This window comes from Falco peregrinus, chromosome 4, assembly GCF_023634155.1.
Source record: "Falco peregrinus isolate bFalPer1 chromosome 4, bFalPer1.pri, whole genome shotgun sequence".
Lineage (NCBI taxonomy): Eukaryota > Metazoa > Chordata > Aves > Falconiformes > Falconidae > Falco > Falco peregrinus.
In genome coordinates this window covers 70,419,637-70,432,545 of record NC_073724.1, presented here as the reverse complement: position 1 = coordinate 70,432,545, position 12,909 = coordinate 70,419,637, and the positions used below count along the sequence as shown (strand labels likewise).

The window sequence follows — 12,909 nt, the reverse complement described above, 5'->3', positions numbered from 1 at the left end:
CGTTTCCACCACCGGTTAAAAATCAAGGTAGAAGGAGGGGAAGACGGTGGTGCGCTGTTCAGTGGAGAGGTTCTGAAGGGAAGGGGGAGCTGGGTAATAGGGGAGGTGGGAAACCTCGTAAAATGGTGCTTCTTTTCTCTTAAATTAGAACCGTGAAACTGAACTGACAGCCATTTTATGTATATTTATGGGGCTGGTCGTGAAAAAGAAATCCAAGGAAGCATGGAAATGCACCCCACACAAACAGAACCAGAACAATTCCTACTGTGACCTCACCTTTTTAAACACCGCAGGCATTTGACTTGCTAGGAGTTGCCTATCAGCCTTTTAATCAATCCATGTCATCCAGTTTTCAAAAGTGTGGGAATTAGAAGTGACAGGAGTTTTTTTTTTTGTTTGATTAACAATCCATTCTCTACCCCACTGAAGATACATATAAACTTTGTGTCCATTTTAAGTTTTATGAAGGTATACTATTACGCTGCTTTCTTTTTTCTCCTTATCCTTACAGGAAATAAAATGTACGCTTGCTGCTCTACAGTAACTTTGGAACAGGACCTCAACAAAAAAATGCATATCTGGATGCTGCAGACGATCGCATTTGCTTTAACATCACTAGTCCTTTCGTGGGCAGAAAGCATCGAGTATTATGGGGAAATCTGTGATAATGCGTGTCCTTGTGAGGAGAAGGACAGCATCTTAACAGTGAGCTGTGAAAACAGAGGGATCATCAGCCTTTTTGAGATCAGTCCACCAAGGTTCCCTGTCTACCACCTCTTGTTGTCTGGGAACCTTTTGAACAGGCTGTACCCAAACCAGTTTGTAAATTATACGGGGGCTTCAATTTTGCATCTGGGGAGCAATGACATACAAGACATTGAAACTGGGGCCTTTCATGGTCTGAGAGGTTTAAGAAGGCTGCACCTGAACAATAACAAGCTGGAACTTTTACGGGATGACACTTTCCTTGGGCTAGAGAGTTTGGAATACCTACAGGTCGATTATAATTATATTAGTGTCATTGAACCCAATGCCTTCAGCAAACTACACTTGCTGCAGGTGCTGATTCTGAATGATAACCTCCTCTCCAGTTTGCCCAACAACCTTTTCCGTTTTGTGCCCTTAACTCACCTGGACCTGAGGGGTAACCGGCTGAAGCTGTTGCCCTATGTGGGCCTTTTGCAGCATATGGATAAAGTGGTGGAGCTACAGCTGGAGGAAAACCCCTGGAATTGCTCTTGTGAGTTGATTGCTCTAAAGGATTGGCTAGACAGTATCTCCTACTCTGCCCTGGTAGGAGATGTGGTTTGTGAGACCCCTTTCCGCTTACATGGTCGAGACTTGGATGAAGTCTCCAAGCAGGAGCTTTGCCCCAGGAGGCTCATCTCGGATTATGAAATGAGACCGCAGACACCATTGAGCACCACAGGGTACTTCCACACTACCCCGGCTTCGGTCAACTCTGTGGCCACTTCTTCTTCAGCTGTTTACAAATCCCCCTTGAAGCCCCCCAAAGGGACCCGCCAACCCAACAAGACAAGGGTGCGCCCCACCTCCCGCCTGCCCTCAAAAGACCTGGGATACAGCAACTATGGCCCCAGCATTGCCTACCAGACCAAATCCCCGGTGCCTTTGGAGTGCCCCACTGCCTGCACCTGCAACTTGCAGATTTCTGACCTGGGCCTCAATGTTAATTGTCAGGAGAGGAAGATTGAGAGCATTTCTGAACTGCAGCCCAAACCCTATAATCCCAAGAAGATGTATCTGACAGAAAACTACATTGCACTGGTACGCAGGGCAGATTTTGTGGATGCCACTGGGTTGGATTTGCTGCATCTGGGCAATAATCGGATCTCGGTCATTCAGGACCGAGCTTTTGGGGATTTAACTAATTTGCGAAGGCTGTACCTGAACGGGAACCGGATTGAGCGGCTGAGCCCAGAGCTGTTCTATGGGCTGCAAAGCCTGCAGTACCTCTTCCTGCAGTACAATGTCATTCGAGAGATAGAGGCAGGCACCTTTGAATCTGTCCCCAACCTTCAGCTCTTGTTTTTGAACAACAATCTGCTGAGGTCTTTGCCGGGGAACATTTTTTCTGGTCTGTCTCTCTACAGGCTGAGCCTGCGGAGCAACCACTTCTCCTACCTGCCAGTGAGCGGGGTGCTGGACCAGCTGAAATCCCTGCTGCAGATCGACCTGCACGAGAACCCCTGGGACTGCACCTGCGACGTGGTGGGCATGAAGCTGTGGCTGGAGCAGCTCAACACCGGTGTCCTGGTGGACCAGGTTATCTGCGAGTCCCCTAAGAAGTTTGCCCAGAGCGACATGCGGGCCGTCCGGGCGGAGCTGCTGTGCCCCGACTACTCGGACATCCTCGTCTCCACGCCCACGCCGTCCCCGGGCCAGCTGCCGGCCAGGACCACCCCCTCCTCCTCCACCGTGCGCCTTAACGGCACGGCGGCGGCGGGCGGCTCCGCGTCCGCAGGCGGCCCCGGCGGCAGCGGCTCCTCCGTGCCGCTCTCGGTGCTGATCCTCAGCCTGCTGCTGGTCTTCATCATGTCCGTCTTCGTGGCGGCGGGGCTCTTCGTCCTGGTGATGAAGCGGCGCAAAAAGGGCCAGGGTGACCACGCAAGCGCCAACAACTCCGACGTGAGCTCCTTCAACATGCAGTACAGCGTCTACAGCGGCGGCCACCAACAGCACCACCACCACCCCCACCTCCAGCAGCACCCGCCCCACCGCGGCGGCGGGGGGGGCGGCGGGGGCGGGGGGAGCGCGGCGTTGCCCAAAGTGAAGACCCCCGCCGGCCACGTCTACGAGTACATCCCGCACCCCTTGGGCCACATGTGCAAAAACCCCATCTACCGCTCCCGGGAGGGCAACGCGGGTGAGGATTACAAAGACCTCCACGAGCTCAAGGTCACCTACAGCAGCCACCCCCTGCAACCCGGGGGGGGCGCGCCGCCGCCCCCGCCGCCGCCGGCGGCCGGCGGGGAGGATGCGCCTGTGCGCAGCCCCGCGTACAGCGTGAGCACCATCGAGCCGCGGGAGGAGCTGCTCTCCCCGGTGCAAGACGCCGATCGCTTTTACAGGGGCATTTTGGAGCCCGACAAACACTCCTCGTCCACGCTGGGTACACCCGGTTCCACCCTCCCCGACTACCCCAAGCTCCCCGCCGCCTACACCTACTCCCCCAACTATGACCTTAGGCGTGCGCACCAGTACTTGCACCCGGGGCCGGGGGATGGCAGGCTCCGGGAGACGGTGCTCTACAGCCCGCCGAGTACTGTCTATGTAGAGCCCAACAGGAACGAGTACCTGGAGCTAAAAGCAAAACTAAATGCAGAGCCGGACTACCTCGAAGTGCTGGAAAAACAGACCACATTCAGCCAGTTCTGAGAAACAGCCCCCCCCCCCGCCCCCTCCGCCCCCACCCCGCCAGCCACAGCAACTCCTTCTCTAGAGTATTTGTATTTAACAACCACACGCCAAACAAACGTAAATGCAGACCTCCCCCCCCCACCTCGCCCCTCCCCTCCTTTTTTTTCCCCGTTAAATTCATTTTATTGTAGGGTGAAGTGCCTTGGCACAGAATTTTTCAGCTTCGGGGAATGATTCTGGAAGGGTGTGCTGTTTATTTTATTTTATTTATTATTTTAATTTAATTTGATTTAAAGGGTTTTCTTTCTCTTTTTTTTTTTTTTTTTTTTTTTCCTTCTTCTACTTTTAATGTGTTTTGAAGTAAGAAACCACCTATTGTGTAAATTGGGCACAGCACTGGCATTGTGCCTGTGTCCATGTGCGCTTGGGCAAGGTGGCAAGAGGGTCATGTCAGGTCATATTCAGTTTGCAAGTACAGAAGTCATGGTAACTTTTTGGTGGTGGTGGGTTGTTTTGTTTTGTGTGGGTTTTTTTTGTTCAGACATTGTTTAATTTTGTTTTCTTTCTGGTTGAAGAGTACAGCGCACATTTTCCCCTTTTAGCCATGTGTGAGTCTAAATGGCTTTTATGGAGAGATTAGCACACCCTGACTTTAATACAAGGTTTCCTTTTTTTAAGGATGTGTTTGTATGCTTTCTGGACTTTTGAATTAAAAAATATATTATGATCTTTAAAAGGATCACTGTAGATGTGGACAAATCATCAAGGAGTGCAGAGATATATGATCCATAACTGGTTAGTGAAAATAACTTATTGATGAAATATAAAAAAAATATTTTATTGTAGCACCTATTTTTATATGCACATTAGCATTTCTCTTTCCTTCACTATTCTAGGGCCTAATCCTGCAAATTCTTACTTGTGAAAGAAGTCCCAGCTTAGGCCACCGTCCTACAGGCACTTAAGCACATGAACAACTTTTACCAATGTGTGTAAGTCCTGTAGACTCACTCATTGAGCAAAGTTAGTCAAACACCCAAAAGATTAGGATAGAGGATGCAGAACTATTCTTGCAAGTAAAACTACTGGGACATTTAAGTGTTTCTTCTTTTTTCAGGATGGGGTCCAAAGTCTCCAGATTGCTTTAAAGTGTTGCACTACATTGAGAGCTTTTTTTCCCCAAAGCTGATGTAGTATCAGAAGGACCTTTTAAATCATTACAGATAATGCCAATTATGACCAAATCTTTACGGACAATCTAAGATATCAGATCTGATCACAATAGAAAAAAAATGATGTTTCTCTATTTAAAAATGTACCTTTTAGCAACCTCCTGCTCAGGCATCTGGTTGGGCAAGCTAGTGAGGGACATGTAGGAGGCATTCATTTTAGCAGGAAAAAAGTGTTTCATTTTTGTCACTTGGTGTTTTTTTTCTTTCTTTCTTTTTCTCTCTTTTTTATTAGTTAACCAAAATATAATGATTTTACAACTGTTGTAGCCAGTTTCTGATTGTTTAGTCAAGTAAAATTGCACTTGTACAGATCCATGTGTTTACTGGCATCCTGAAAGACCAAATAATGGACTGTACACGTCTATATACAATGTCTTTACCCCTTTGGGCAGCAGGCAATGGCAAGGATATTCATAAACAGAGAATCACTGTAAGATGGGACAACTGATGTCTCATATGTATCCCAGCACATGTGATTTTTTAATAGTTTCTGAATAAACACTTGATAAATATTTCAAATGTAAGATCATGAAGTAATGAGTATCTGAAATTTAAAATTTCTTGCCAAAATCATCTGTTTGTACGTTGGATTCTCTTTACTATCAATTATGGCTCATCAGAAAGATCTAACATTTCCAGGCAAAACATAATTTGTTCTTTATTTTCGAAACATGACATACGGCAATTACCAGCATACATAAGATGGGTCAGAGAGCAACACAGGGATATGTGTTTCACTAACATGTTGAATAGGATAGTTTTATATTTACAATTTGTTTCCTTACTGAAGTGTTCTTTGAAATATGGAACAGGGTAAGTGATATTTCACCTGTGGTTTTGTCTTTCTTCATTAGATTATCATGTTTGGTGATGTTTTCAGAGTTGCTGACTAGTACATATTTTATGGCAAAAGGGCTCTGTTCTGTTCTGCTTTTCCTATCCATATATGATGTCACTTTCTACAAAAACAAAGCTATAAAACTGGTCTGTTAAAATTCAGTATAAATGGTTTGTTGGCATGTGTTCTTCCCTCTATGCCACCCACACTGAGAAAAAGGGGGAAAAAAAAAAGCATGACTGTATTTAGCTTGATTTAGCTTGGACAGTTTAGCAAGTGGAGTGTTATTTCAGTTTGAAATGCAGGTATGAGGAGTTTTCTTTTGTCACAAGAGACACAACACATGGCTGTTCTGTGTACTGCTCTCTATCTCCTGCAGACTTCCCATTGACACTATGAGAGATGTGAGTGTTGCTGCCGAGGTGCAGTTTTGCAGTTCAAATTCTGAATTACCGCCTTTATAACTATTGCTGAAACCAGTGGCCTGGTTCTCCTTCCATTTAAACTCAGTAGAGGCATGCTGTTGTTAAATGGGTATAAGTAAGAAAATTGTCAGACTTACTGGCTTTGTCATTCACTAAGAGAAAGGCGAACGCAGTAAGGATTGAATGAGAAGGACCTGCAAACTGTGTCTGTTCATGTATATATATATATTTTTTTTTTTCCTGTGTGATTCTAAACTCATAAACAGAAGTTTGCATAGGTGTCAATACAAATGTAGGATTAGGTCCTTAATGTGAAAGGTACATTTAACATGGCATTCTGCCACAAAGAGGCAGCATCCACAAATGAGTAAATGAGCAGGAATTGCTTCGATTTTTAAGAAATAGCTGATAGAAATGCTTCCACAGTCTGTTTATGCTTGCATTCTGATGCTGCCATTTCTGAGGCTGGTAGTACTTCTGCTTCCATATTTTCTACATGCACTTAATAACTGGTAATGAAGAATTTTGCTAACGGTCTGCACTAAAATCAGAACAATTAATTTAAATCTCTTCAACTTCTCATCTTCAGTAGAAAAAAATAACAGTTCCATTACTGGAGGAAAAAAAATGTTATCAATTACCTTCAGAAAGTGCATTCTTGAAGATAAATCCTTAAAAAAAGGATGCAGAGTACAAAATAATATTCTTTAGTCCATAATTATCCTGAAACAGACCTGAAAGAGCTATTTGTGAATGAGGACTTTAATGGAAGTAGGATTTCCCCCTCATTATAACTCATATAACATCTGTGGAAAATTATAATAAGAAAAAGCAGATGAGAATATGACTTGATAAAGGGAGATGTGCCTCTGATTTGAAAACAGGATAATTTGTTTAAAGAAAACCCATTTGTATAAGAATGTGATCTTTGTTTTTTTTAGCAAGAACAGTGAAACCTTCTGCATGATGGTCTGCTGAGTTAGTGCTGACCGAAGAGGTAAAAATGTGAGGGAAAAAAAAATCGTATTTTGAGAATTCTGAGTATTTTTTTAGCTTATTTTAGTTTGGTTATCAGACAGGATTAGGTTGATTTTTAGAGTGATGTTTTCCCTTTTTTTTTTTTTTTTTTTTCTTGTTGTTTTGACAGGTTGTATTGAGCTTATTGAATCTCTCATATGGTCTCACATTTAATTTCAAAGGTGCAGGAAATTCTGTGAAAAAAGATGGAAAAGAGTCCTAATTTCTCAGTATAACTACTAGAATCAAACCATGGATTGTGATACTATAGAACATTTTTTCTTACAAAGTAAATGAAATATTCTTTGTACTTTCTTTTGGGTTTTTTTTTTAGTATTGTGACAATTTAATATCCTAAATCCTAATAGTGACTTTAGGGGTGAGACACCTTTTTCTCTTTCTTCTCTCCTTTTTCTTCTCTTCTCTTCTCTTCTCTTCTCTTCTCTTCTCTTCTCTTCTCTTCTCTTCTCTTCTCTTCTCTTCTCTTCTCTTCTCTTCTCTTCTCTTCTCTTCTCTTCTCTTCTCTTCTCTTCTCTTTCTCTTCTCTTCTCTTCTCTTCTCTTCTCTTCTCTTCTCTCTTCTCTTTCCTCTTCTTTTATTTTCTTTACCCTCTAATTTCTAGACTTTCTTACACACTGCATGAAACACCAAATACTATGTCAGTCCCATCATCAATTAGAAGTCTGATATAAACACAGTTTCCACGTTTATAATTCTAGAGACCAAATTCTCACACCTTTTTTTTTAGATTTACCTCCCATTATTTTAATGGTCACTTAAGGTTATAAAAACATGTTCAGTTGATTTTGCATACTACAGTATTTAATTTCTGACTGTTTTCCTATGTTTTCATTTTTTATAAAGCTTATAGCTAATTCTTGTGAGTATTCCTTTTAGGAAAATATTAGACATGGTGGTACCTTTTCCCATATCATGTAATAATTTAATTCTTAAAGTAATATAACAAAATTAATGGCAAAATATAATAAAAAATGATCCTCTGACCTAAGGAAAACACAGCTAAAAATCTAAAAAGAGCTAAAAAGTCAGACCAGAGTGTTTTGTGTTTCTTACAGAAACTTGAGAGTCTGCTTAATGCATATGGTTCCCTCTCAGGGGGGAGAGTCCATTAAGGCACTACGTCCTGAAGGACAGGGTAAACAAGAGCTCCTTCATTATTAGAGGGCAGGTTCTTTATATTGCTCCCTGTCTCCAGGGAACCCAAATAGCCTTTCATTTGGTTAAAGACTGGCATACTGCAATGCAGCATCACCAAAAGAGCTTCTAGAGAAGGGGGTCAAAATCTTTGGTTGTCTTATGTAGAACTCAGAACACTACTGGCACTACTGGCATTAAACAAGAAAAATGGGTAGGGAAGGCAGAGTGAATGGCAGACACAATTCCATAGCTGTCAGCCTTCAAATGGTTTTCACATTTCTATTGATTATTTGATTGTAGGGAACTTGTACCTCTTCTCTGCAGCATCCATTTACTCTGGAAAATGTAGAGCCTGAAGCTAAGGAGTGATGAGAGGCTGGAGGAGTAGAGGAGTGAGGCAGTTCTGTGAAAGTGAACAGGATAGCAGCACTATGACCAGGGCGGCCGTACTACTTATTCATTTGCATCATTTCCCAACCCTTCTAAGAAGCTTTGCAATGTGCTCTGATAAATTAGAGAGCATGTAGATCTCCGCACAGTCCAGCAATGCTGTCTTACGGATTTGTGTTTATCCATCTATGTATAAATACTATCCTAATATAAATATCACAGTTCTTTACAATTTATATTGTTTTTTTTCTGTTAATTATTCAGCCACATTTCAGAGCATCTAGCAGTATGATAATAATCCAGAAATACTAAGCACAGTTATGCTTTAGAATAATGGTTTATTCTTAAAACACTGAACAGAACAGAGTTAGGAAACAAAAAGAGGCACATTTTGGTCCTAGGAACCAGAGGCATTTAGTTAATTGAATATACAAAGAAATAAAGTGTAATGAAGTTTGTAATTAAATGGTTATCAAATTAACTATTTAACTTACAGCTAATGGACAACATTTTGCTCCTAGTTATGCAAACACAAAACTGGATTCTGTTGACTTAAGGAAGTTAAAAACCATTTACGTTGCTCTTATGAGTCAGGCTTTTTGTCACTGAAATAAGCCATTCTTTTAGTATTTCTGTTTTGTAAAGTGGAAAATTTGAATACAGTAATGATAAACATTTGTAGTTCTGCTATGTACCTCCAAAATTAATTACATTTCCAATCTGCTGACAAATTAACTGAACATTAATGTAGTATAGCACTGTAAAATTTATCTCAGAACCGTATTGTCCTGATTGTATGGGAAGTTCAGTTTATGTCCACATATACATTTGGAGAGAATGATGGACCATATGAAAAGACAGCATACCTTTATTTATTTCTGTGGGCTTGGTCCTGAAACCTTGAATTAGATTAAATAGGTAATGATAAAAATTGTTCTCTTTGTGGTGTTTTTGCCATGGAAGATGCAACCACTTTTACTGCATTCTTGCAGCCTCCTATTTAATGTATTTTTAAATTTTGCTATTTTATAATTTGCTATAGTTATAAAACTATAGACCATGTCAAACACAAATTATTTTCTTTTTCTGTTTGGACATATGATTACTATTGTATATCATGACATGGTTCTGGGTGACCTTCCAAAAATGTGTCTAGAGTGGGCTAAGATAAACAGTGGAAATAGTATTTGTTTAGCTCAATATTTCATGTAATAAAAAATTTTATTCTCATGATTTCAACAGTATATCTGATTCTGTGAACATTAGAATATTGTCACCTTCTGGTAATTTTGTACCAATACTGTGGCAAAAAGTTTATATTTCTGTTTGGGAAAGGGGTCAGAGTGTGAGATTGCTGTTGTCAGGGAGATCATGTCAACTTTATTCAAAAATACTTTTAAATAATAGTACTGAGTAAGTTAGATTCTTAAAACTTGAAAGGTGACAATTTAGTACATTTTTCTCATTTCTGGAAAGGGAGCTTAATTACCAAGTATATTATTATTTTAACTATCTGTATTTTTTTACCATCTGTATTTTAAAAAAGAAATATATATGTGTGTGTGTATATAGGGAAGTGTATGTATACATGTATATATAAGTATGCATATATATGTATACGTATGCATACACTTACATTTATCTGTATTTCTTTAATTAAAATTGTCTTTACTCTGATGTAAGAACATTTCCACATATGTTTTGAAATCTCTTAGGCCTGGAATGAAGCTGAAGTGCTTCCTATAACATAAGAAGCATATAATGCTGTATCCAGAGTCACCAAAAAGTCACTCCAGTCCTACAAGACTTCAGTTTGTCTAATATAGTAATATAAATTTGGAGTTTGGGTTGCTAAGAACAAAAGTTCAGGACCAAATCCAGTTTGCAACTGGCACAACATAGACTGAGGGCCATTACTGTTCCTGCACCTTAAAACTCTACCTTTTACATTTGAAGTATTATCAATTAACAGGAGTGGCCTGAATTTAACTTTGCTGTAACTCCATTACAATAGCATTTACTTGCTGAGCCAAATGGTAAACAAATACATACCAAATGTATTTATAAAAATGAAAACAGTTCTTACAAAGTTATCAGTATTAGATATCTGAGTTTATTTTTAAAATAATAATTTCATAAATGTATTTTATTATGCAGTAATTATCACATGACAAAGATTTTTCTCTTTCTAGATGCTGAACTTAGGGAAAGTATTTGGGTTTTTAGTCACAACTGTAATAAAACTGGTAGTCCCAAAGGCAATTGCTTTCTGCTAAAATTAAAGCAGGTTTGTTGACAGTATTGATACTCTTCAGCTACGATACAGTTTTATCACTGTAATTTATATTTCAAAATTTATAAAATTAAAAATTTTAAATGCACTTTCAGGTTGAAACTTTATTAAGTTGAATCAAATATGCCATTACAGTTATCTAAAATGTATTAGTTATCAAATTTAAAATGGCTTTCACATAGGCTTTTTTAAGTCATTCATAGAACTTTTTATAAGTGACATAATGATGTAGCTACATAGGTTTATGTGTAGTTACATACAGTACTGCACGTTCAGTTAAATTTTATCTGATAATTTATAGCAAACCCAAATGTATAGGATACAGTACATTTCACATTAAGCTCAACATTCAAGAATATGTACATTTTTCTGTTTTCAGTGTTATAAGAAATGCCTACATTAAGATAAAGAACTTGAACCATATACTTTCAAAGAATATTCTGCTGAATCATTTCTTCTCAAGTATAAATATCTTCCTTTAGTGATGATGAAAAGTGCACCAAAGGAAAAATTGGCTAATCAGTATATTTGATGTTTTTGAAGTGAATGAAAATTCTCCCATTTATTTTATTTTTTGCAAATATGGAATGTCTTTACGGTTTGTCTTCTGGTTTTGTCTCTTCCTGTTAGAGACTATTTATTAGCTTACCGTGCATAGGGAAAATGCCTGCTGCAAAGGTGTTTCAAATCTCAGTTGGTTCTAACTTCTCTATTACTTATAACCTCGGCAGTTTCTAAAGGTTGTTTTCTTTCTTCAGTGATAAAATTATGCTTGATCTTTTAAGGGTGGATATTTTAAATTTATTTCCATCCAAAGATAGCATGCAATATAGTCAATACTGGTTGTGGAAATTATTTAAAAATACTATATATTGATGGGTTCATAAAGTTTATGACAGTAATGTTTAAAAACATTCTAACGCTTTAAAACGGAGTTAACAGTTACACATTTTCTGTTTTGATTTTTGGTTTCCTTGTCTTATTTTTTTTTCCCCTACACATTACTGAATCAAGCTGCTTACCTTTGCTTCGAAGCCTGCTTTTTATTTTAAGTACAGAGCACAATTCTAAGCTATTGTTCTCAAGTGTGTATATTTTCTGTTAAAGAAAAATATTGTACTCTCTTAGATAGCTATTGATTTTCTAAGCAGTATCACATGGTCTACATTTCTCCCCTCTTTCTCCCCATTCTTACACTGTGAGACAGTAAAGAGGCATAAGTATTTGCTTTTGTAGCTCTGATAGCTGGAGTAAGACCTTAAGCAAGATCCTCATCATTGTCAAAAGAAATTATGTTTACGGTAGGGTTTGTTTTGTTTTTTTTTTTTTAATTCTATCTATAGCATCATTAGTGTAAACTTGTAACATTAATACATACATACGTAAAACTACACTTATATGTATGCATGTCTGGGGCACCAGACAGGAAGAATGAAGCCTTTTTTTTGTTGTTGTAGCTGTTTTTTTAAATGCATCTTGTCTTAAAAAGAGGAACTGATTAAAAGTAGGCAATGCTTATATAATGAAGGTTTTCAGTAGAGTAATTGAAGTGCAAAACAAACTCCTTATCGACAGTTTTTGATTGGATCTGAAATGTTTCTTTTTTCTTTTTTGACATGTCAGGTAATAGCTACCAACCAGTAACTGGCAATGTACCATAATATGATGCTGAACGGTATAATCTATTAGGTTTATTGTGCAATATATTACTTAATAAGTTTTAAATGGTAGAAGTCTACTAACAGATACTGTACTAACTTGTACATCATCTCTTCCTTACGATTTTTTTTCCTAAAGAATAAGAAGTTGCTACTCTTTTGGGAAACGTTGTTTCTATAAATAAAAGTAGTTTAAAATAATTATTCCAAATTCATCAATTTTTATAAATATTATTAAATGTATTTATAATGGTTACTAATTTATCATCCATGATTTTCTACAATGAATGTGTTCTATAATTTTCAGTATAGTTTATATACTGAATGTTATCTGTAATTAAATGTTTCTTAAGAATTCTTGGATTACTAAGAAGTTTCTGTAAGATTTGGTTAGGATCAGAGGTTTAATTATGGAGAAAAAAAGCATCCTCTCATCATTTTATCTTCATAATATTTTTCTTAGGAACAATTGTCCAAATGGACCAGATTTATTTTTTAAAATGTTAAAATGTTAAAA

At 38.8% G+C, this 12,909-nt stretch overlaps 1 protein-coding gene across 1 annotated transcript; it reads left to right on the top strand.

The window, feature by feature from the left end:
• Positions 1 to 519: 519 nt before the first annotated feature.
• Positions 520 to 3,622, top strand: SLITRK5 (SLIT and NTRK like family member 5). Its single transcript, XM_055802509.1, has one exon. It carries the CDS (start codon positions 520 to 522, stop codon positions 3,397 to 3,399), a length of 2,880 nt encoding a protein of 959 aa, XP_055658484.1. The 3' UTR covers positions 3,400 to 3,622.
• Positions 3,623 to 12,909: the final 9,287 nt, after the last annotated feature.